Source organism: Podarcis tiliguerta (assembly GCF_965153285.1).
Source record: "Podarcis tiliguerta genome assembly, chromosome: 3".
In the NCBI taxonomy this organism is placed as follows: domain Eukaryota; kingdom Metazoa; phylum Chordata; class Lepidosauria; order Squamata; family Lacertidae; genus Podarcis; species Podarcis tiliguerta.
In genome coordinates, this window is record NC_139536.1 from 41,040,363 (window position 1) to 41,066,009 (window position 25,647).

Genomic DNA, 25,647 nt, shown 5'->3' on the forward strand with positions numbered 1-25,647 from the left:
GAAAGGGGCAGGAAGAGGGACGCACTGCTTGTCTATCTATATTGTAATAATAAGCATCTTAGTACAGGCACGGGCCCTAAGGTGAACTCCTTTGGCGTTTCGCAAAATAATTATTTTATTTCGCTGCCAGGACAAGAGGGTCAGGGAGGTGAAAGAAGGCCTCGGCGCGAGCTGCAGACAGCGCGAGCATGGCGCTCGTGCAGCCGGGCAGAGCCTTTCTCCGGGGGATGCGCGTTGTCGCGCGAAGCGACCGTTTCCTCCGTCTCCATGGTAACGAGAACGATGCGTGGAGCATACCTTAACAGCACAACCTCACTTGCGTTTACTCTGAAGCAAGTCCTGTTGACTTCAGCGGGACTTACTCCCGAGTAAGTGCGCGGGGCTTGCAACCGAAGAGCGTTCGCAGCCGTGCCAGTCCCCACAGACCCGCCTCCCTCCACAAAGATGCTCCCCCCAAAACCAGGCAGCTCCCTGTATTGAGCCCTAGAATCACAGAATTGTAGAGTTTGAAGAGACCCTGGGGGTCGTGTTGGAGCGGAAACTATCCAGCTTTGCATGTATGCAGCCGCCCAGTTTATCACCTCAGCTCCCAATTGCAAGTAGAAAGCAGTGGTAATGATCAGAGAAATGCACATCACCCCCCAGATATTTGCTCGGAACAACTGCTTCTATATCACCTTCCCCCCACTACAAGACAGGGGAAAGGGAATAAGCGCAAAGGGGTGGCCCCTCTGCCCGCCCCCAGAAAAAGTCACTTAGTGGTAATAGGAAGTATGGAAAAGAACAGGCAGGAATCGGTAAATAATGAGCAATCTGATTTCAGTGGAGCTTAAAAGTACTTCGTTTTGGTTGGATCTTGCCTAATACGTTTGCCCCATGCCATTTATTTACATGCCTTTGAAGCACAGGAAGTTGCATTAAGTGACTACTGAGTCACCCCTTTGTCTGAATCAGGCAGTGTACTGTCCAACTTTTTTCAAAGAGGGCCAGATTTGATGAAGTGAAGAGCCATGAGGGCCGACCAGAGGGCCAACCAAAGTTGTTGACCTTTTTTCAGGGTTGAAGTTGTTGAGGTTTTTACGACAGGCAATAAACTGCCACAGGGGCTGGATTAAACTGACCGGCAGGGCGGATTAGGCCCTTGAAACAGACTTTGGACATGCCTGGAATTGCATTTAGAACTTTTTGCATCTTGACTGATAATTTTTGGGGTTAAGTAATGCATTTAGAATTTAAATACTACTTTCTTATAAAGCAATGCTCAGTTCCTCATGTTTTCCAGGGATCTTTAACAAGCTGATGGCCCCACACCTACACCATTTTTTTAAAAAAGTTTCCTCTAACCATCATTTAGTTGCTTTGTATGCTTCCTCAAACATAGCTCATATTAGCCACTTCTAGAGAGACTATTTATTCAGTGTATCACTTGTAGATGGCTAATCTTATGTTTTTACATAGGTCGTTCCACTACATTGAAATGCCAGTGCTTTAGTTCAGAAAGTAAAGCAGCGGAAAACAGTCCAGTGACTCCAATGCTGAAGCATCTAATGATGAAAATAAAGTCAACTGGTCCCATTACAGTTGCTGAATATATGCGGGAAGTTTTGACTAATCCTGTGAAGGTATGAACAGTACTAAATGTTCATCATTCAAATTTCACTTTGGGATTTGAAGCTCCAGTTTATATTTGTCTATTATTCAGATGAAACTTGTACCAATGATGCTGCACAAAGAGTAAGGGGAGGTAGAGGAGAAGGAATGCCAGCCCTGACCCTGACCCCAATTCAAACCAATGGGAGGGGATTTAATAATAATAATAATAATAATAGTAATAATAGTAATAATAATAAATACATGCAGGGGGCAGTAAGTTGACCCCACACACTTCCCACTCTGGCAACCCAGCAGGGCTTTGGAAGTGGTGGTCAGTCCACCACTTTGCATCTTCCACACACCCCACTTAGTAATGCACTGCAAGGAGGTTTTGAAGGGTGAGGAACTGCAGGCCTAGGAGACAAGGCTGGAGGGAAGGTGAGACCTACACTGCGTACTAAGCTTTTGGTTGTACATCATTACTACGATAACTAGTATAGTTTCTTTGTGGGTGGGCAGATTTGTTTTACATTCTCATTCAAATGATCTCATTTGTTTATGCTTAACTTTTTTGACATACAAAGACAACTTTTATACAAGTTGTCATGGTAGGAAACACCCATCACATTTTATCCAAGGTATGGCTGTTGTCCAAAAATTGCCCCTTAAGTTAGTGAGCTGTAGCTTACTGGATAATCAGGATGGCTTTGATATCAGATGGCAGTGCCTCTGCCCTGCCCTTAGAATGCCACATTTTGAGGCCTGCAATAGATCAATGCCTATGGAGCCATCCTAGTAGGGGCCTCTGCATCAGACATGCCCTTCATCTACTAGAGAAGAGGCACACCCACTCCATCCTAACACCCTCTAGCCAGCAAATCTGGGGATAAGGATTGTTCTGTGGCTCATTCATTCCCTTCTGCCTACATCGGTGGCCCCTCCTAGTCTCTGGCCCTCAGTGAGTTTTTTCCTCACTCTTGCTTTCTTTTATCCTTGGCTCTTTCTCTTATTTCTATGCCTCTCCCACCCATCCTTGCCTCAAGCCATAGCTTCTCAACCCCCTGTCCTTCAGCTAGTCTGCATTAAGTCTCTCTGTCTCTTCTACCTCCTCAGCCTTCCTCCCATAAAGCTTCCTAACTGAGTTTAAGGATGTTTAAGTATGAGGACAGTGTTTATATTTTAAGAGGGCTGTTAGTTTCTTTCATTAAACAATTTCAGTGTTGTAGCTAACTAGCAAGTGAACATAATCAAGAGTTGGGAACTGATTGGTTCTTTTTTCTTTTATAGGGATACTATATGCATCGTGACATGCTAGGTGAAAAAGGAGATTTTGTTACTTCACCTGAAATAAGTCAGATCTTTGGGGAGGTACATTTTTAAAGCACATTTTATCTGATGAGATATGGTAATATTTTATGGTCCTGCTTTTTAAGCCATTATCCTGTCAAGGTTTGCATACTAGTCTTCTTCCATACCGAGCAGTGTCACCATTCTGTCTCTGAAGTATCAGAAAGCGATTTCCAAATGTTTGTTCAATTTACAAAAAAGTGCATTTTCTCAGTATTAAGCCTACTACTTCTGTGTGTAGCATTTTAAATGAAGCTGTTGCAAAAATGATGACAACTATTTCCTGCACTTCATACTTTGAGAAACTTGCTGCTGCTTATATGATTTACTAATATCTGAGAACAGTAGAGAAGTGTTATCACACCTTACTCTCTGGCTTATGCTTTTTAAAAATTAAGATTATGTTAGTTTTTGTGACTGATATTGTCTAACTTGCAACGAATTTAAGATTTTGCTGTTCTTGAAATGAACTGTTATGTGTTTGGAGTGCTATATTAGATTTTTTAATGAATTGGCAATTTACTGTTATAATGATGTATTGATGTGTATTCCTGCTATTGTATTGCTATTGTTGTGTTGTGAGGCACTGTGGACACAGCTACGCAGAAAAGCAACAGACAAATAATAAATAAATACATTTGAAAGTTTTCCCAAGATCTTAAAGTTAAGCTGGGTTCTTTCCAGTATATACCTATTCATGGTAAATAACAAGGGAGACAATTTCTGCTTAAGGAATCTGATGTCATTGTTAGTGATGTAATAAATTCCACTAAGTTAAGAAAGAGATACTCCCGAGTAAGTATCTTTCATTAGGAATTTAGGCAGCAATCCTATACCCAGGAGTAAGCCCCATTGAAGGAGTTGATTCTGAGTTAACACATATAGACTGCACTGTTAGTTAATTCTTTTGATATACAAGAATCCAAGCCACCTGCCCAGTCTTGATTTGTCTGATAATAATAATAATAATAATAATAATAATAATAATAATAATAATAAATAATAATAGTATTGATAATAATTTATACCCCACCCATGTGGCTGGGTTTTCCCAGCCACTCTGGCTGGCTTCCAATAAAATGTTAAAATACAATGGTCTTTCAGATATTAAAAGCTTCCCTAAACAGGGCTGCCTTCAGATGCCTCTGAAAAGTCTGGTAGTTTTTTCCCCTTTGATATCTGGTGGGAGGGTGTTCCACAGGGCGGGCGCCACCACCGAGAAGGCCCTCTGCCTGGTTCCCTATAACTTCACTTCTTGCAGTGAGGGAACCGCCAGAAGGCCTTCGGTGCTGGACCTCAGTGTCCGGGCAGAACAATGGGGGTGGAGACGCTCCTTCAGGTATACTGGACTGAGGCTGTTTAGGGCTTTAAAGGTCAGCACCAACACTTTGAATTGTGCTCGGAAACATACTGGGAGCCAATGTAGGTCTTTCTAGACCGGTGTTATGTGGTCTCGGCAGCTGCTCCCAGTCACCAGTCTAGCTGCCACATTCTGGACTAGTTGTAGTTTTCGGGTCACCTTCAAAGGTAGCCCCACGTAGAGCACATTGCAGTAGTCCAAGTGGGAAATAACTAGAGTATGCACCACTCTGGCAAGAGTCTGCGGGCAGGTAGGGTCTCAGCTTGCGTACCAGATGGAGCTGGTAGACAGCTGCCCTGGACGCAGAATTGACCTGTGCCTCCATGGACAGCTGCGAGTCCAAAATGACTCCCAAGCTGTGCTCCCAGGAAGAGTTCTTCTAAGCACTGAACATGAAGATTCAGGAAAACATCAACTGCCATCCAGCATACAGTAAACATATGTATTTCAACGGTGTTTAAGCAATTTTACTGTGTTTAAAACTGCAAAATTGCATAGTAAGGGCAAAACTTATTATGATTGTAAACTTAAATTTCCATTTTTCCCTGAGATGAAATGCTTATGTGCCACTCAGTTTTCAACTAAAGTGTTCTATAGGATGAAAAAAAATTACATCTATTTATTTTCTCTAGTTAATAGGTGTTTGGTTCGTTAGTGAATGGATGGCTGCTGGCAAGCCAAAAACAATTCAACTGGTGGAATTGGGCCCAGGAAGAGGTAGTCTTACTAATGATATTTTGCGGGTAAGTAAATACAGTGTTCTCAAAGCTACCAACATGAGTCTGACCAAACTGCGGGAGGCAGTGGAAGACAGGAGTGCCTAGCGTCCTCTGGTCCATGGGGTCACGAAGAGTCAGAAACGACTAAACAACAACAAAATACAACCTTTTCCTCCATAGTCTGGTGGGTTTGAAACCTGCCTTTTTTGTACATTTCAGGCTGAAATTCTTAAAATTCTTTGTTTCACCTGCTATTCTGCACTAGATAGCAAGCTTTAGGAAACCCTTGTTTGTTTCAAACCTTTCTGTCTAGTGCAGAATAGCTGGTGACTCATAAATAAACCTTGGTTTTGAGGCCTTGAACAAGTGTCACGACCTAGAGCTCTTCCCTTACCCCAATCCTTCTCCTGTTATGTATCGTTATTAATATGAGCATATAACTATCATCACCATCATACTAGTCTGTATGAAGCCAGATATTTTTGTTACCTCTGAACTTGACCTAGCTTGTTTTCCTAGTTTGTTAACCAACATTAAACCAGAGTTCCCCATTTGTAATGTAATGGCAAACTATGACTGAATACAAATCAGAATTCTTACTCTAAAGCCAGTGCATGACAGGAAGAAGAATGAGGCAAAGAATACTTGATCCCAACGCTCATTCATGACTTCATAAAGTTTGGTTTATCAGGCCTCTAAACAAGCCTTTGTGAGGCACAGCAGAGTTATGGTTTTTAGAAATTCTGCCTGTATCTCATTGATTTTCATCCGTTCTTTGGCCCCTAGTACCTACCAGTTTCTGCCTTATTGGCCTGCAAAACAAATTTATATCCCTGCCTTTCTGGTTTAACATCAGGAATTTTATTGTGATGCCAAGGTAGCTGACATGCCACTTAACCCAAAGTGCTTGAGAAAAACCACTATCATTTCGGAAAATAAAGGGAGGAATCCAGTGTTGCACAAGTAGAGTTTTGCTTGCGTAACAGGACTCTCCTCTTCTCAGCAGTCCCTCCCGTGCCCCCTTCCAAATCTTCTCAGCTGTCTCCCCCAGTTCTCCAGAGTGGATTTTGAGTGTGGGAGGGGAAAGAAGAATGCAAAGCTGCATTGCATGAGTGGAAATCCATTCTGCTCACATACAGGCAACACTGGATACAACCTAATAACTATAAAGCTTTTGTAGAAGTCTTTTAAGCACAGCCTTGAATAATTTTATAAAATCACTACCTGTTCTTTGTCTCTAACTTCACTTCTTCATTTACAGGTTTTTAATCAGCTGAGTTCTGTACTTAGTAAATGTGATATTTCTGTTCATTTGGTGGAAATCAGTCCAAAATTAAGTGAGATTCAAGCATCAGTACTCACAGAAGGAAAGACAGAATTAATAGAGAGTCCCACTACCTACATGCAAGGGATTACTAAGACCAGGCTGCCAATTTTCTGGTACCAAGACCTGAATGATGTGCCAGAAGGTAAGGTTTGATGCTCGTGTGTGTGCTTTTATTGAACTGTCATTAGTTCTCTTTTTAAAGCTTTGCAGTGGTGAGGTGTCCAGAGGTTATATAACTGTAGATCTGCTTCTCCTTGGTATGTTTTAATGTGAGTTTGGATAGTTTGATTGCAAAATGTTTATAGTAAATCTGTTTTTGAAGATTTCAGTTTTTGTGGTGGTAAAACAATTTTCTAGTGGTTCTTCATATTGTGCTTGAAATTGCAGTTTTGAATCTAGTGCAACAGATACCTCATACAGCAGTTCCAAGTGAAGACTTTGGGTGCTATTTAAGTGGGAAATGTTAGTTTCAGAGGTTGTAATTTGATTGACACTTTGTTTTTCCTTTAGGCTTCAGTTTTTATTTAGCACATGAATTTTTTGACGCTCTTCCTATACACAAATTTCAGGTATGATAGCTCTTTATTGCATGACTTGACTTTAAGAGTATTTACTATTTAGAAAGAGAACAAAACTACAATCCAGTGGAGGTAGAGAGCAAGTGTGTCTGTGTCATGGAACTGACATGCTTTAATAAGTACATGGAATGACAGAAATGAATTTAACTTAACAACAACTTATTTTGTACAATGAAGTGTATATATTATACAAAATAAGTCAAATCATTAAGTTAAATTCAGCTTTTTTATATAGCAAAAGTTTTATATTTAGATACAGTGCATGTATTCTAATTTTGGAAACCAAGATTGTAGGGAATAGTGATCAAGTACTTGCACTGTACACAGACATGTCAGCAGTCTTGTAATAATACAAGATTCTGCGTTTAACTACATCTATTGATTTAAATAGGCAATGGTAGGATTTGTGTTATTCTTATTCTACTAGTTGCACACTTGTTTATCTAGTCTACAAGGTTGGTATGCAAATCATATAAATTTGTATAAATATTTGTTTTTTTACAAATTTAATAAATAATATTATTACTGGCCAGTATTAGTGGTGTATTGGAGGAGAAATGTAGGGCAGCACTGCTCCAGGACTTTTTTCAGAAGAGAAGATATTACATCTGCTAGAATGGCAAAGTTACTGAATTAGCATACAAGTCAGAGAATGAGGGAAACAGTCAAGCTGCGGCTGGAGATTGCTTCCTCTCTTTTTCATGAGCTTCCTGCTTCCAGCTTAAATGCATTCCTAATTAAAAGCTAACACTTGCATTTCAGCTGGCTCACAATATTTTGTTAACGCCCAGTGTGTTTTACAATCTACCCTGTCAGAAGCAAGTACCATTGAGTTTTGATAAGAGCTTATAGGAAACTATGCACAGGATTACTGCCATGCTGATTCTAATAAATTGGATATTAAACAGTACACAGCTGCTTTCAGATGTGCAGATGTGTGTAATAATGGATTAACACAGTTGACTGGGTTTTTTGTTTCTACTGGTCAGAATACTAAGGAATATAGCAGGAACTTTACCACAAAGGTACAAATTAGTGAAGCAAAATCTGTTCATGTTTGCTTTTAAAGAACTTCACTGAGAGGTAAAAGTATAATAAATGATTAATCGGCTTTTTTTTTTTTTTGTCAAGAGCATATCCTTGAATAAACTTACATGCAATGGTAAACAGTGTAGCTGACAGTGTTCAATGAAATCCGTATCCAAGTTATTTTTAAATTAACAGAAAACAGAAAAGGGGTGGCGTGAGTTGTTGGTTGACATTGATCCAGACACTCCTGACAACCTGCGATTTGTCCTTGCGCCATCTGCTACTCCTGCTGCAAAAGCCTTCATACATGTAAGCTCGCTTATATAATCCTCTCCATCCAGCTAATACTGCCATTGTGTTACATATTTTGAGCTGCTCACTGTTTTCAAAATGTACTTACTGCAGTTATTATCACTGTTTCAAACATACTTATCTGGCGGTTTTTATTGATAACATCTTAGTATGCATTTGTTATGTGCAATAAAATTGTAAGGAAAGGCTACTTGCCATGTGAAACCAGACCAGTAAGTGTGATACATCTGTATTTCATTTTAGGAAAAGAGATGGACAAGCAGAATATTAAGCTATAGATTCCTAAGGAAAACTTTATAGAATCTTGTATAGCAGCTTACCTGGTATTTATCAAATTAACCAGTAAGATCATTACTAAAATGCAACAAATCTCGCATCTAGTTAATTCCGACAAGGGGTTTTATTTCATAACAAATGTAGGATCCAGATAGACATGTGACAAACCCCATCTTGCAGATTTCCTGCTATCGTTTCCCTGCAGGGAATCCTGAGAATTACAGGTTTGATGGACGATTCATGTCCTCCCATAAAACTCACAACCCAAAATTCTCTTGAGCGAATCTGCAGGAAAGTGTCAGGACTTATAGCTGTAGACATGTGTTCATATACTGCTACATAACTGTTTGTTCAACCCCTGAATTCTCATTTAGGACAAAGAATCCAGAGATCATGTGGAAGTGTGTCCTGATGCTGGTATCATCATCCAGAAGCTGGCCCATAATATTGAAAAGAATGGGGGCAATGCACTGATTGTAGATTATGGCCACAATGGAACCAAAACAGATACGTTCAGGGTAGGTTGATTTATAAAGGTTCCTACAGGACAGTTTGCGTGAACAGTCTGTTTTTTTCCAAAGCTAAAATTTCTTCTCTACTATCTGGGGCAGTTACTAAAGTAGCTTTGCAATAAAAGGTGGAGTAGAAGTGCACCATTTTGTGGCATTTATCTATTGCCAATAATGTTATAGCCAGCAATAAGTGGTGAGGTTTTGGAAAGGGAGCCATTTGTAGCTTAAGACAGCATACAATTCTTCAAAAATCATAATTCGTAACTTGAACAATTCCCTTTTTATAATTGGAGGTCATTATTCCTCTGTGCTCTATTTTTGTCTGCAACCTAAAAAGCTGCAGGGTCTAAGTGAACCATTCCCCCCCCCCCCATTATTTTTCAGGGATTCCGTGGACATGAACTTCACAATGTCTTAATATCTCCAGGAACAGCGGACCTCACAGCAGATGTTGACTTCAGTTACCTGCGAAAAATAGCACAGGAAAGAGTAGCAACATTGGGTCCCATAAAGCAACATGATTTTTTGAAAAATATGGGCATTGATATCAGACTGCAGGTAGGGGCCACTTTCTGGCTAGTTTATAAAAACTAGTCTTACTTAACTGAATCACTTAGATTATCTGTAGCTGATTTAAGTCTCATTGTAATGAGAGACAGAACCTGTATTATTTATTTTGAAGGGTGGGATAAAAATTTATCAAATGAACAAGTTAAAATTCAGAATATACAAATTTGGAAGGGCAGGAGATTGATGTAATTCTAGGATGGAAAGTAGCCAAGTTACAGGTAGCACAATTGGACAATTCTGCAGTTTTAAAGGGGATTAAAATAATCCATTTTCCCATTTAGGTACTATTGAAAAGTGTCAATGATGCAGCCATTCAGACTCAGCTGCTTCGAAGTTATGAAATGTTAATGGACCTGGATAAAATGGGAGGACGTTTCCACTTTTTTGCCATGTTACCTCACTCCAGATTTACAGCTTCAGATCAGCAAAAGAAGTCAAAAGACTCAACATCACATTCAGCATTTGTTGCTGGCTTTGGTGAACTCTCATGGAAGTGAACCCCAAATGTGAATGCTTTAAGAGAACGATGCAGGCTTCCCATTGCGAATCATGGAAATAGGGGTATGTAGATAGGTCTCATAACAATCATGTTGCCTTTCTGTAACAATGCCTGCACACAGGGATTTTGATACAGTTACCAAAGTTAGAGGAAGTACAGAGGATACAGTAGTGGGGGAAAGACGCATGATAGGGAAATAAAATTTATTTTCAAGCTTAGAGGATATTTACAAACAACGGGACATATAAAAATATAAAAAGTACTTGACAGTGTCTTTTTGAGGCTACAAGTTTTACATGAATATCTTCTAGCATCAATACAGAACTATTTCTTCAATGAATGCAACTTAACTGAAAAACAAAGATTAATGATAATGCAACACTGGGTACAAATTCATTTGGAGCAACAGATTTAATGCCAACCTTCAGTGACTTAAAGCTTTGATTTAATAATATTTGTAGGCATTTATAGGAAAGTTAGAGTGCAAGCTATGCAGTTTATTTATGGTTTGTGAAATGTGTGTAACAGCTGTTATAGAGTAGAAACATTCCAGTTATTTCTCATCTTTAACCACAACAGAGCTTTTTATTCCTACCCTACTGGTCCAAAATTTTGCCTTTCTGAAACCTGAAATTAAATCAAGAGGCATACCTGACACTGTACATTCTTGACTCTCTTTGCTGCTGTTTAAATATGGCTCTCTGATGCTACAACCGATCTTAAGGCTGCAATCCTATATACACCTACCTGGAAGCAAACCCCACTGAATTCAAGGGGACTTATTTCTGAGTAGACAGCTATAGGATAACAACTGAGTCAATCCGAAATAATATTGATCCTATTCTGTTGTTGCATAAGTTTACAAAGAAACAATAAGACAAAACAGTGAAACATCTATGAACACTTCCAATAGACTAATAGTTATGCCACAACAAAATGTGCTTTGCTAGAACAGCTACTTTCAGTGTTCAATACCATGCTATAAATACAGAATAGTTCCAGCTGTATATTCAAAAAATTGAATAGTAGCTTCCAATAATTTTACAACATGATTGGACCATTTGTGATAGGGGCTTCCAATTATTTCACTTATCCATGACATTTTGACTGCCTTTGAGACTTAGTCATTCTCATCTATGCTGTGGATTCTCCCCACTGAGAGCACTGCTCCCCACGCCTACAGTAGAAAAGGTTAAGAAACTGATGACAGTAAAATTACAATGACCTTTTCTATAGGTGAGAAACATTTTCTAGAATATTTTCCAGATTTACTTTGAATACATTTGTAGCTTAACTACAAGGATAATCTGCTAAAAGATCCTGGCTGATTATTTTGGACTCTGTGGTTTGGAGAAGGCTTCATCCACATTAAACTTGTCTCTTGCATTTCCAAACAGCTGCATTATTTCAGAGGGTCCCCCCAATTTGTAGAATTTTAATCCCTGGAACAACTTCCAATTCAAGATTGTAGAAATTAACGTTCTTTGAATCCACATGTTACTTGCAACCCACTGACCCAATTTACATGTTACTGCTTTGGCAAAGTTCCTGCCATTAAACAGATTCTTGGTTGTCCACTCACTTCAATAATAAAAGCATCAGTCATGTAGGTAACTCTGCCTACATAATCAGTACTTTTATACATTAATTACCATGTCACATTGGAGTTTGTAATGGGATAACAAAATAAGATACAAAAAGTTTCAGTCCAAGTATTCTGAATACAGAGCAAATACATGAAGAACTGCAGGTGCATAGCTGACTCTCAAAATCTGTTCAACAAATATGCCTGAAATTAGGCCAGTGATTCATGTGGGTCACAGTAAACATCAGTGAGTTAGTGAAACGTTCTGCACAGTGCAGAAACATTCATGCAGCATTCCATCATAAATCAATCCACACGATCCTAATCAAATTCTAGTTTGAAGCAGGCCATAGGTGCACTACAAACCCCTTTTAGAAATGGTGGTGAACACATGGTCCTCAATATGTTATTAGATTCCTACTCCCATTATCCTTGCCCATTGGACGTGGTGGATGGGGCTAATGAAAGTTCAAATCTAAGGATCTAAGTGAACTTATAAATGCATGTTCTCTATTCGGTGACAACAACATCCAGTGATGAGTTGCACATGCAAAATAGTCTTCATAAATCAAAATGCCACAGGCAGAATTTTCACATCACATTACCTCAGTATTTTTTAGCTGAGGCCGCTCACATTCAGCTGAACATAAATCAAGGGAGACACACAAATGGAAGAATAAACACCCATATTTCATATATCCTGCCGTTCCAACTCATATGCCTCATAAGACTATGAATCTGTAGCCCCAATGACACACAGTCTTTGTTCTGCTTCACTCCTGCTAGACTGAAATAAGGAGTTTGTGAATTGCACCATTCATCTAAAATTTGCACATTAGAGAAATGCTACCACTGAAACTGAGTTTGTAAGTTTGTCTGGCAACTGAAACAAAGCAACAAAACACAAACACATTAAATAATTATACAAGGTTTTTCTAAAGCTTGCTCTATCATAGTGTACTCCATTATTCAACACATTTTCCTCTACTTGTGGCAATCTAATTGGAGATTGTATAGCATAGAAAATTCCATTATACTGAATGCTCACAGAGTATCCAGAACACACTAATAAATTTAAGGTCAAGAGGAAGCGATGGAGAGGTGGCCAAATCCTTTTGCTGTTAGAGGATTTGGAAAATAAACTGGCCTATGAACAGCTGTTAAAGGTCATGATCAAATGAAGCTATATCCTAGAGATGGGGCCACACACTGTTGGAACTTACTTTGAAGTTTTTTGCTGCAACAGCTACAGCAGCATGCCTTGGCCAGAGCAAGTGTTGCCATGAAAATTTCACAGAACGCTTCAACTGCACATCTGGTTCTTGCTGACATTTATATTCAGCTTATTTCAATTGTAGACCACATTTCCCTGAAAATGTTAACTTCATAACTAGATCCAGGTTAGTTCATTTGTTTGCCAGTCATCTATTATAAATAGAACAGTTGGTTGAGATGAAATATAAAATTAAGCAAGGTTTTTATTTTAGATTTACTTTAGTGACATTTGCACTGGTTGTCCAGTAGCCTTTAATGTTCTCAGACTGCTTTAGGTTATCTTCATATAGCCTTGTTCTTGAACTGCTGCTTCCATCATTTCTCCGGATCAAAAAAATTGGTTTAACTTAAGGGAATGTATGCACTGGACCTTCCTTATTGTGATAAGATTTTTGAGATTCTTCTTCTGTGTTCCTCTCTTGCTCTTTACATAGTTGTAATTCACAGACATGCACAGGAATAACTTTTATGTCAAGTGTAAAACCTAGTCCTGTAATGACACAGAATGCAGGGCAAGTGAAAGGAGGGCATGAAATGCTGGGAGAAAGCAAAGTGAAAAGAAGTCAGCTGATGACAGTTGAAGAAGAGAAGATGCTGAAGACCGACCTGAGGAAGGAGATGAACAGGAAATCAGAAAGAAGAAAAGCAGATGCAAAACAGAACTGACAGGCTGCTATTCAGACAGCAATAATTAACACTATGATGGAACAAACAGTGGCCAGGAAGTGAATTCATATAATTGTGTTAACTTTTTTATCTATAAAGTACCACCCATTCATACTCATTAAATCTAGGAGTGCTTGCCAAATTGATGCTCATCTGTAATTGAGAACTGTGTGGATTAAATGTAAGTGTTTTGTAAGCAGACCTGCTAGCAGGAAGGGAAAGGAAGAAAGGGGTGGCAGGTGTTAGCCCTTCCTCCAAGGCACTTCCCATCCTTTTCCCAACAGTAGATCTTTTAAGAAGAAGCCAACTGCATCAAGCAGAGTGCCTTGCAAGTAAATTTGTGTGGGACAGGAAGGAGGGAGGGAGGCAAACTTTCCACCCTTAACTTCTGAGTGACAAACCCAGCAAGTGGGAGGCAAAAGGCCACAACCCCCTGATCACCAGCAGCTAAGAGTGATTTTGCTAGACTACAGGGTTTAATGAAAGCAGAAGGAAAGCAAAGAGCAGAAAGCAAAGAGCAACCTGGAAACATAAATGACCGCATCTTCTTCCATGACACCAGAGATCCTAAGGATATATTACACTGTGGATTCTAGTTACTAGAATTAATTGGAAATTAAGTAAAATGTTATTCCTTTCAAGAAATTAAAAGATTCTTTGGGGCCAAACTGCAGCAGACAAGTCTCTTCCAGACCAAAAGGAATGACAGCACAGAAGTATGCGCCCCCACCACCACCACCACCACAAGGCTATTGTGATGCACCTACTACCTTAAACTTCCCACCACAAATCACGTTTCCACAGTGGAAGGCTAAACAACTGAAGATCTTAGTTGTGCACTGGATGCTAATTGGCTGGAGCCAAATATGTGATATGTGAGAGGGAACAATACACACAGCAGGAGCTTCAGTTTATTCTATCTGGTGCAACAATTCCCACTGCAGAAGATACCAATTGCTTTTAAAAGTTTATGTCTAGCACACGGAACTGTTGCGCTCAAAAACAACCAGTGGAGCACTTTTTTCTTTGCAGCAATATGCAAATTACATCTCTGGATCCTAGTCTATCGATAAATTAAGGCCGAAAGCCCTCCGTAAGCCTCAAGGTCACACTAACAACTGCCACACAATGATAATTCACCATAATGCTTTACTGTTCTCCTAATGTAAATGTTAAGGTGAAAACACACCTTGTCTATATTAAGTGGGATTATGGAGTACAGTGGTACCTCAGAATGCGAACGGGATCTGTTCCGGAGCCCCGTTTGCATCCAGAAGCGAACGTAACTAGCGACGGCACGTCTGCGCATGCGTCACTTTTCGCCGCTTCTGCGTATGACGTCATTTTGAGCATCTGCACATGCGCGAGCGGTGAAACCCAGAAGTAACACGCTCCATTACATCCGGGTTGCCACAGAGCGCAACTTGAACGTACTCAACATGAAGCATATTCAACCCAAGGTATGACTGTAATTTTAGTGCTCTGCACTTCCATACATCAAGAGGCTACTCTAGTTAAGCAGAAGGACCACAAATCTGCCTTAAAGTTATTGGCTCCCTTTACTTTTATTGCTTTTCCAACTCATACCTGCTAAATAAATATTCTACCAGTGTTTTGTATGGGGCTTAAAAATCAAGCATTGTTGTAGTTATTTGGTCATGGTATATATTTCAGGTTTCTCTACAGCTTCAGAACAGATGTATCTAAATACCAGAAAATAGTATTCTATGGCTTAGTAGGTAGGAACTAGAAAACCATTAAAATTATTTTGTTATTGTGTAAACTACAAAAACCCTGGAAATTTCACATATTACATCAAGTCTCTGTGCACTTCATCGGCCAGTAACATCACTGCGATGTACCAGTAAGGCAATGTTAACACAAATATTTCATGGCTTTTAACCCAGTGCCGGATCACATTCATAGTCATAGTAACTAGAGATGTGGAGCCTTTCCCAAGTCATCTAGTCCATCCAAAAACTGATGGAAGATCCTTCACTGCTTTATAGACTGAAGAGCAAAGAGCAATACTTGCTCCATCAGAGTATCAGTAACGGTTTAAGTTAAGTGCCTTTCCCTGGATAACAATTATGGGTCTTCCTCCATATCATCTGGATTGGGGGCCATAATGAAATGTTTGGGGTATACAAGATTGTGCTCATACGCATGTTCTTCCCAGCGAGCATCATCACTTTCATGGGTAATATAACGCTCTCCGATGCGAGTTTCAAACTCCCGAAGATCAAGCCAAGTTTGATAATCCTAAAAAGAAAAGTTTAGATGAGTTGTTTCTGAACACAATGTTGATCTTAATAGCGCAGTGATTCATTTCTAAAAGCACAGTGTGTTACCCAACAATATTCAGTTCTGACTGTGGGCAAGTTCCTCATTCCCACCACAGCCTCTGCTTCAAACCAATGTAACACGTTGATTTCATGCCAGTTAATCACATTACTTTCTAACCCTTGCAAGACCCCAGTATGCCTATCTTCATGCCTGCCTAACAGCAAAGTAAGCCAAAACATATTTCACCTTTAATGATACAAATGCTGCCTGGGTCACAAAGAACAGGCAAGGGTCAAGATAATAGACCTCCACTCTAGTCATGCTCACTATCCTTACACTTAATTAGAGCCAAGCTTGGAGGGAGGTGTTTTTTGCAAATAAAAAATAAAAAAATCCAGCTAATTATCAAGACGTGGAAATGGGATGCTCACAGGAGATCCTCAGGAGATCCACCTGTCCCTCAAGACAGTTTAAGTTGGGTTTTTACTCTCTATCTGGATTCCAAAATGAAAAGAGCTCTTATGGTGGGGGTTCAGGAAAGCTTTTATAGAGGAAAATCAGTGGAAGGGTTTGACAACCCTTTCTGTCAGCTGATTCTTCCTTTCAAGTACTGTCTCCATCACCAAGTCCTATACTTTAGCTCAGCAAAAGTGGGTTTCATACATCTAGTTACATTCTAAGTCAGTAACTGATGGCTGGGTGTATGATACAACAACCAATGTTATAAAGCAATGAGTGTCAGAGACATCACTCCAAATCCGAAAATTATGACTCTTAACATCTATTATTTCAAATAACCCAGTGCATACTGCTAAACCCAGACCAAATTAAACAAACTCTCATCATGCCCAGAAAAGAGAGGAAGGAAAAATAGATAGCTCTACTCAAAATGAATCAAATAAACTTTCCAAGATTTCATTTATACAAGACCTGTCAACTACTTGAGTCAGATTATGATTCATGTAATTGAACTGGGTAGCATATAACACAATAAAGCTGGTATGCATTAGCTATACCTGTAACCACGGGTGACTAAGTGATTTGTCAACACTGTAACGTTTTCTCATCTTCACTTGAAGCAAGTTGTTTATTAAATCGATAGCTGGGGGAGCAAGGAAGAGAAAAAAAGTAATCAAAATAAGTATTTTGTCTTTCCTGTCACCCACAATAATAATTCTGAAGGAAAAAATAGTAATTAAGAGACAAAGGAAAGTTTGTGGGTTTGTGTAAACAGTACTACACAAACAGTTTGTGTCGCATGGGTGGAATTCATCTGAAGTCAACAATAAGACTTCTATTTGTTTCAGAGAATTTGAATTGTACCATAATGCTGAAAGATTACACACATCTAAATTGGAAGTAAGTACTTTTGAACAGAGCAGCATTTACTTCTGAGTAACATGCATAGGATGCTAAGTTTGGATGCTTTCTGGACAAATTGATACCTACTATTGAAACAATTTTTCAAAGTGTACATTTGCTGCAAAAGGTATGCAACAGATCCAAATAATAAGTTCCATATTGTCATTACCTACATGACATTAGCAAGCTTTAAGCACAAGTAAAGTTCTTTTTTCTGGGAAACGCCAGGCATGGGAGGAAGCAAGACAACTTTGGAAAGGGCTGTGTACAAAGAAGTGCATTGCTGAATAATACAATACACCAACTGAAAAACACTGATCTACAGGCATGTTTTCACATAGGGTTCCCAGGGTCCATTATGATAATTGGTGGCTCTTTTCCTTTCTACAGCAGGCATTGGGAAAGCCCTAAATATAATGCCTGACAGGGCCATACCTCCAGGATTTTAATCTTACAACCCTCCAAACCAGGCCCTATAACATGAAGCAGAAGGCTTCCAACATAAAAGCTAAAGCCTTTTTATCCATCTGTGCTGGAGACCCATCTGCAGTATAGTGGAGAGCATTCAACCAGGACCTGGAAGACCCAGATTCACATCTGTTCTCCAGCCATGAATCTCATTGGGTGACCTTGCTATCTGTCAGTCTACAAACCCTACAAGGTTGTTGCAGGGATAAAAAACAGGGCAGAGGCAGGTGCCTATACACTACCTTGAGTTACTTGGAAGGAAAGGTGGAATAAAAGTGCAATAAATGAATATTTTATATTACAGTCAAACGTTTTGCAATAACCCCTGAATAACAGCACTTTGTTTCCTCCTTAATATCTTGTAATTCCATGGTCCCATTCACACTAAATGCCATGTCTTATAGTCTAAAATATAGAAACATGGAAAATATTATGAACCAAGATATTATATCCAAAACCTCTAGAGTATATTTACCTTCACTAGATATTTCCTTCCAGGGATTTGGTGGATACATAAATGCTGCATTTTGAATCTGGTCATTTATGTCTTCATCCTCATTAAATGGAAATGTACCACTAAGGCTCACGTAGATGATGACTCCCACTGACCACATATCCAGAGATCTATTGTAGCCCTTACTTCTAAGCACCTCTGGGGCAAGATAAGCTGGAGTTCCCACTACAGACCTCCGGAAAGACTTCTCACCAATAATACGTGCAAAACCAAAATCGCACAGCTTCACCTGTAAAACAAATATCCGTTGATTAAATTACCTTGAACTGAACATCACTATCAAAAATTCATTAACTGTAATAGCCAACTCTTTAAATTACCTTGAACTGAACATCAGTATCAAAAATTCATTAACTGTAATAGCCAACTCTTTAAAACAAAACAGATGGGGGTAGGGAGCTGTGCGCCAACATACAATTTTGCAAGAATTGCAAAAACGACACACTGATACCTGAAGTGTCCAACCAGGCCACCTGGTAAATCATATGGAATGGTTCTAACTTTCGGGCCTGGTAACAATTCTCTCAGAGACCTACAAACACTGGTGTGCGGAGAATAGTTTTATGAGATGCATTCAAAGTACAAAAGATGGTGCTTTGTTCCCAAATGGCATAAAATACAGAGTTAATGAACATTTTATCCTGTATATCTTCCTGCAGAATATACAACCATTAAAAAAAAATTTCATTCTTTCCCACCTGAGGAAATGGCTCTGCTGATGCTAATAGTACATTTTCAGGTTTTAAATCACAGTGCACTATATTCTTGAAGTGTAAATTCCTCAAAGCAACAAGTATCTAAGAAAATAAAAGGGAAAAAGTATTTTCAAAATCAGAGAGAAAGAGATGCAACATATTATGTGTCCAAGAATTGCCTAAAAGACAGGTGAAATTACCTTCAGTTTAAGGATCACCAGGAGTCCTCCTCAGCCCCTCTTCTGAAAGATGTTAGGGCTAGGGAGGGGGAGAAAAGGCCCACCTTCACATGAGACTGAGGTTGGAGCCAATGCTGTCAAATTGTTAGTGGGGAAGGGCCACAGTTCAGTGGCCGATCATCTGCCTTGCATGCAGAAGGTCCCTGGTTCAATCCCCAACATTTCCAGGCATGACTAGGAAAAACTCTGCCTAAAACCCTACAGAGCCACTGCCAATCAATGTACACAGTACTGAGCTAGATGGACCAATGGTCTTGCTCCTGTATAAGGCAGCTTCTTAGGTTCCCAGTGCAAAGACCATTGCACTAGTGGAGGTCTATTTCTCAATGCTGCCCATAAACCCGTGCTAGCTCACCAGCCCAACCTGCTGCCCACTCACCCACCACTGAGCCTAGGAGGCAGTGCTTTGCTTGAGAAGCCAAGTGCAACTCCAATCCATGGTGGACTGACCAGTTTCCCACCTCCCTGCCGTGGCAAGCCATGGAAATTGGACAGACATTTTCCTGGTCACATTACCCAGCGTGCCTGGTTCTGAAGAGGACCTTTGGTGCCAGGGCTGCTGCTACTTTAGGGTCAACAAATATTTTTAAAAAATAAATAAAAGGGAGCAGCTGGGGAAGAGAACATTACTGGTACCACAAAGAAGGGGGCAGGCAGCAGGAGGTTCTACAGGCTGAACCATGCTATGGAGTCGAAAGCAACAGGTTCACTTGTTGTGCAAGAGGCTGCACTACCAGACATGTTGTGAAACTACCTTTAATTTTTCTATCCTCTACAACTTTAGCATACACATACAAGCTATTCATTTTGGAATCTGTTTTCCCCCAAGTGACATGTTAACAGAGTAAGTTCAACACTAACTCTCTTTAATGTAGCACTATCTTGAATACAACCCTGAGTCACTATTTGACTGCTTGTTTGTGAAAGGTGCTTCTTCGAGAGCAGCAATAAAAAGGAATCTCAATCTACCAAGATTCCTGCCTGGTACATACGGTAATAAATATTAGGGGATCCAGATCCAGACCCCTACTTAAGGTTACTTTGTATATAATACTTTTCTGAAATGTTATGAAAAAGTAGTTTCCTGTGGTTTGATTTAAATTGTTTTAACAGTCTATTTTAAATAGTTGTAGCCTGCCCTGAATGTGCGACAACAGAACTGTACAAGCCATTATTAAGAGCAGACTCACCTGAGTGACCATGAATTTGGTGATTCTTTCTGGAAGCCGGCTTTTCTCACTGGAAAGAATCATCTCCAACATATCGCCATGAAGTTTTTCCATTACAACAAAAACCCTTTCTGGAGTTTCAAACATACATTCCAGGTTTACAATCCCAGGGTGGTGCAAATTCTAGGAAGCATATTTAATATTGTCATGAAAAATGTACCACCATTATGTACTGAAAACCAGAAAATATCTGCCTAGGTCCTGGCTATGCTTTATTGTTTAGAAAGCACTCAAGCAATCCCTAGCAATATTTGTAGAGACAAAACACAAGCTATGGCTCTTTTTACAGTTTTCCTGTACAGCTCAGAAACTACTATAGCAGGAATATTAAAATATACAAAAGCAAGACTACGCAGAGATTGTACCCAGCTATGTCAACAATGATCACACAGAAACACTGTATGTTCACAACTCTGAAACATGCAGATTCAAGCATCTGTACAATTCAAGCCTCTGATTGCTCACCTACTCACAGTATTTCAATAATAAACTTATTCCTATGATGTAACAGAACAGATTCAAATAATCTTTGTACCTGCAAAATGGCCACTTCATTGCGCAGCTGACTTTCCTGTTTTGTGGGGAATCGCATTTTATCAATGACTTTAATTGCCACATCCCTTCCAGTCTTCCTATGTTTCCCTACATAAACACACACAGAGTACACACTTAATATCTCCAACCCAACAAGCAGAGTCAGAAACAAACTTTTTGCACAGAAGGTAGATATTTGTGATAAATGTGTATTTAAATATTACACTGAAAAACAGAGAGGGAAATATCTCTGTCACTTACAGATTTTCAGCCAATACCCTTGAGAAGAGAGAGCTTGCCTCTTATCCCCACCTGACATTCACTTGGTAGATTTCATGCTTGCATAGGGGCTCTGGCCACATGATCTGTACACCACAATATTAAGAATGTACAGTTTGCATGAATAAGGCATCTGCATCTGTTGGACTTGAAGCATTCAGGTTCCTATGCAAATGTGAAGTCTACATGATTATCACATGAGAAAGAGGATGGGAAGTAGTATAACCCTAAGCACAATCTCAGATGAAGCATGCGAAGTGCTGAAGCTTGCATCATATCAAAGTGCTTCTCCCTGCTTAAGGCAATTATTGCTCTGCTGTCTGGATCTCTGTGGTTAAGATCTAATCTCACCTTAAGACCAAAATCCCTGCATGTCCAAGGAGAGAATTATACTTTCATTTTAGTGGGGTGGGCTTCTTCTCAGTCCTTAATTTGCATGGGGATATTTTTGGTACACCTTTACTAATATGGGCATAGAGCCTAATTCAACAAAATCATTGTTTAGCTCCGCTCTCAAAGTGCAGAAGTGAGAGGCAACAGAGTTTGCTTGAAACAAATCAGAATTTCAAAACTTGCTCCTTCAGGGACTCTTCATGTATTACAAACATTATAGCTTTGAATGTGCAAAGAGACTTGCTTATATTCAGTTTTAGCCACACTCACTTATAAAATAAAATTACTACTTCTCTTCCACAGATGAGGAATTTAGGTTGAGTTAATAAAATGGTCCAGAATTACTGAGTGAGTTAATAAAAGGATGAATATCAGAATCCAGATTCTACCTACAGGACAACCCTAGCTTCTATCACATTGCACTTCAGCTGATATGGAACAAAACATACAAAAGCCTTGATATAACATTAATGAGAAAAGCTGATCAGTTTATTTAAGATAAGCACAAAATATACATAAGGGGCAGAAAGAATGCTAAAGAAATGCTACAAGGACACCACACTACTACTATTTTAGAGGCCTAGCTAGACCTCACCTGGAGTTCTTTATTCAGTACTGGTGATTCTGTAATTAGTCAGGGTACAATAACTGCTCTGGAAGATAGTTGCATGGAGCAAGCAGAAAGAGTACCTGCCTTAAAGATTTAAGTGTAAGTAAAAGGTACAAAAAATATAGGCTTATTTTCACTAGATTAAAAAGAAAGGCAACCCAACTGTAACATTCCATAACTTCTGCAAGGTAACAGAAGAACCAACTGAATGGGAATTAATGTTGTAAACCAGGCAAGCAATTGCGTAAGAGACAGAAACTGTCTCTTGAACTGGAACTGTTGAATTACTTTCTCCTAACCTGAGAGAAGATCTAGCATGATGCAAAGCCAAATATCACAAGTCTGAACTTGCAGTGATTGTTTAGTCAAACTTACCTCCATACACAACACCAAACTGACCAGAGCCAAGCACCTCATCAGCAAAGATCTGGTATACGGAACTGATATCCTAGGGGAAGAGAGGGTGCAGGCAGGGGAAGGTAAATATTATGTTCAATTACTTCAGTGACAGAGGCAGAAGCTTTAAGAGCTACACTTCATGGACACAAAAAGGGAAAGAAAGTATTTTTTTATAACCCAATTAAAAATTACTCCAAAAAAAGGGGAGTAAAAAAGGTCCATTCCCACCTGTTAAAACCTGTTCATGCTAGCATTGTTTACCATGTATAGTAACTTGTGTAACAGAGATGAGAACAGCATACAAAATTAACATTTGCAAATTTATTTGTAATTTATTTGCAAATTTACAAACTGCAGTGCAATCTGTATTCCTTAAACTTGTTTCCAGCTGTGTAACAATAAAGCATACAAACCAGCCTTTCTGTCAGCATGAATGTGTGCTCATATGCTAAGGCCAGTCTATATGAAAATCCCCATCAGAACCATAGATCTTTGCTTCTTTAGCATGGCCAGTCAAGAACATTTGCCACATTGTAGATGTATTCTGTATATGCAAAAGAGGAGCTGCAACCAATGATGGATTCCTGACAACTGTACTTATAGTAAGCACATTGTCACACATATTTGTAATATGAGCAAGAGTAGGGCTGGGCCCCATATTTGGCATCACTGCCTCATTTATGTCACTGGCACTGGGTGAAACTTATTTAGCTACTACCAGACCTGCTCTAAGGTGATCCACAGGAAAACATTCCAGAATTTCTGGGCACATTCCAGAGAACATTCTGACCTCACACTAAGAAGTGCTTGACTAGAAGAACCTGTCTGCCTCACAAACAAAAGTCAGCCTTGAGATGAGGGAGAAAGAAAACTGAGCACAAAGGTGGAAGCCATGCCCTTTTGATATGGGCACATGAAAGGTGGGGACAGGACACCTACAAAAACTCTAGCCTAGCTAGAGACATTTCCCAAAGAGCAACATGTGTGAATGCCCAGAGATCACGAACAAGAAACACAGGTTCTCTATCCTGCAAACTTGGCAGGCATATCACTAATATAATAAACAAAAGACTAGGGAAGAAGAGTACAAACCACACATCAATAAAATAAAACATTTCAATTAGGTAAAGGTAAGGTAAATGACCCCTGGACAGTTAACGCCAATCAAAGGTGACTATGGGGCTGTGGCGCTCATCTCGCTTCAGGCTGAGGGAACCGGCGTTTATCCACAGGCAGCTTTCTGGGTCATGTGGCCAGCATGACTAAACCGCTTCTGGAGCAATGGAACACCGTGATGGAAGCCAGAGTGCATGGAAATGCCATTTATCTTCCCGCCGGAGTGGTACCTATTTATCTACTTGCACTGGCATGTTTTCAAACTGCTAGGCTGGCAGAAGCTGGGACAGAGCAACGGGGGCTCACCTCATTGCAGGGATTCGAACCACCGACCTTCCAATCAGCAAGCCCAAGAGACTACAGCGCCACCCGTGTCCCAAAACATTTCAATTAGCCTACCAATGTTCTACCAAAACTACAAATCCTATACATATTCATTTAGATGTTCTGTCAAATTCAATGAGACTTGCTTTCAAGTAACTGGGCAAAGGACTGCAGCATTTGTTTTCCTAGACTATGGGGTTTCCCTTCCCCCAGATAACCTATAAGAAGGTACTGGAGTATGGTTTTAGATCAGAACATGGATGCACATTTCATGCTTGGGGAACAAAGTCATTCCTCCTTTTGGGAAATAACTACCAAAAAGGCAGCCCCCAACAATAGTCTTTTTAAAATAATAATAATAATAAGCCTTAATTCTTAATCACTACCCGAAGGAGTCTCAAAGCAGCTAACAATCTCCTTTCCCTTCCTCCCCCACAACAAACACTCTGTGAGGTGAGTGAGGCTGAGACTTCAGAGAAGTGTGACTGGCCCAAGGTCACCCAGCAGCTGCATGTGGAGGAGCGGAGACGCGAACCCGGTTCCCCAGATTACAAGACTACCGCTCTTAACCACTACACCACACTGGCTCTCAAGTGGGGGAAGGGATCAAACTTAAAAAGTATCATTTACAAGGCTTCTCTTTTTGCATTGCTCACTACTAAAAAGGTTAAGAAACTTTACCATATATAGATTTTTTTCCAGACAAGTCATTGTATTAAATAAGCTAGGTTGCCTAATGGGAACAATGTGTTCTTCAGCTTTTCATTTGTCTTTATCTCCAATTATTTTGATATAAAATAGCCATCGGGGGACAACTGATAACAATCCAGCTACAATAGTATTTACATTTTGTGACTCACCACATTTTCTTGGATCTGGCAATTTGAAACAGAAATGCTGACAGATAATTCTTCTGCAATGAGAATATATACATGTTTTTAATGTGGAAGCAGTATTACAATGAAAGACCAATGTCCTAGCAGCCAAACATTTATTGACATTCCAATTAATATGTGAAATGTAGCCTTGGCACTCTGCATCACATTTCCAAACACCTCTTTATGTTCCCCTAACAGACAGCTTTCAAAATCTCCCTCGCACTGAACTCTACCACAACAACACAGAATATTTTTCTTCAGTTCTATTTTGTCACTGGCCATCAACATTGCCCGTGTTCCTCCTTCCTTCAAGACATTTGCTCTCCTTATGTCTCCACCTCGAAAGAACTAAGGAATTTGTAAGCACATGCGTTTTTCTTATGTATAAGTCAAATAGGCTTACAGAATGTATTGCATGACTGATACACAGGTCTGAACCTAAACACCAGTCTTTGGGGGCATTAGGCATTGCCAGAATCTTCTTTAATTCAACAGTCAGACAACCCAGTCCTGCTTTTCATCACAAGTTCTCCATTCTTTGCCTCTAGGTCAGAGCTGCAATGTGCCAGGGCTCAGCCTTATTTTTAATACAAGGAGAATCACGAAAAATCCAGTCCAAGCTGTTTCACCCCACCACCCTTCTATTTAAGCCCTCCCTGTCCCCCACCCCACA

The 25,647-nt window shown here is 39.8% G+C and overlaps 2 protein-coding genes across 9 annotated transcripts in view; one reads left to right on the forward strand and one right to left on the reverse strand.

Annotated features, from left to right (window-relative positions):
- NDUFAF7 (NADH:ubiquinone oxidoreductase complex assembly factor 7) lies at positions 1-10,784 on the forward strand. Of its 4 annotated transcripts, none has more exons than XM_083432241.1 (10): positions 1-270; positions 1,459-1,622; positions 2,881-2,961; positions 4,933-5,043; positions 6,281-6,488; positions 6,857-6,915; positions 8,149-8,262; positions 8,916-9,059; positions 9,438-9,611; positions 9,905-10,784. In XM_083432241.1, the coding sequence occupies exons 1-10, from the start codon at positions 189-191 to the stop codon at positions 10,118-10,120; spliced, it is 1,353 nt and encodes a 450-aa protein (XP_083288367.1). In that variant the 5' UTR covers positions 1-188; the 3' UTR covers positions 10,121-10,784. The 4 variants fall into 4 exon arrangements, with proteins under 4 accessions (XP_083288367.1, XP_083288369.1, XP_083288368.1 ...); XM_083432243.1 differs by having other exon boundaries at positions 169-368; XM_083432242.1 differs by having other exon boundaries at positions 174-557.
- PRKD3 (protein kinase D3) overlaps positions 10,312-25,647 on the reverse strand; it is a 52,039-nt gene continuing 36,703 nt past the window's right edge. Inside the window, exons 12-20 of one of the 5 annotated variants that reach the window (XR_014509151.1) lie at positions 24,957-25,009; positions 22,633-22,705; positions 20,977-21,083; positions 20,403-20,564; positions 18,977-19,075; positions 18,240-18,507; positions 16,951-17,036; positions 15,116-15,910; positions 10,312-14,842 (exon numbers count right to left, since the gene is read on the reverse strand). Coding sequence is in view for 3 of the 5 variants with exons in the window: in XM_083432155.1 (XP_083288281.1) it covers positions 15,737-15,910; positions 16,951-17,036; positions 18,240-18,507; positions 18,977-19,075; positions 20,403-20,564; positions 20,977-21,083; positions 22,633-22,705; positions 24,957-25,009 (1,022 nt within the window). In the remaining 2 variants the exon portion in view is untranslated. Of the gene's footprint in view, positions 15,911-16,950; positions 17,037-18,239; positions 18,539-18,598; positions 19,076-20,402; positions 20,565-20,976; positions 21,084-22,632; positions 22,706-24,956; positions 25,010-25,647 lie in introns of those variants that run through there. The other 4 variants (XM_083432157.1, XM_083432156.1, XM_083432155.1 and 1 more) reach the window with 4 other exon arrangements.

Coding starts and splice junctions, on each gene's coding strand:
- NDUFAF7 (XM_083432240.1), top strand. CDS start 268: ATGGTAACGAGAACGATGCGTGGAGCATACCTTAACAGCACAACCTCA. Junction 2,962..4,932: donor TAAGTCAGATCTTTGGGGAG/GTACATTTTTAA, acceptor TATTTTCTCTAG/TTAATAGGTGTTTGGTTCGT. Junction 9,060..9,437: donor CCAAAACAGATACGTTCAGG/GTAGGTTGATTT, acceptor ATTATTTTTCAG/GGATTCCGTGGACATGAACT.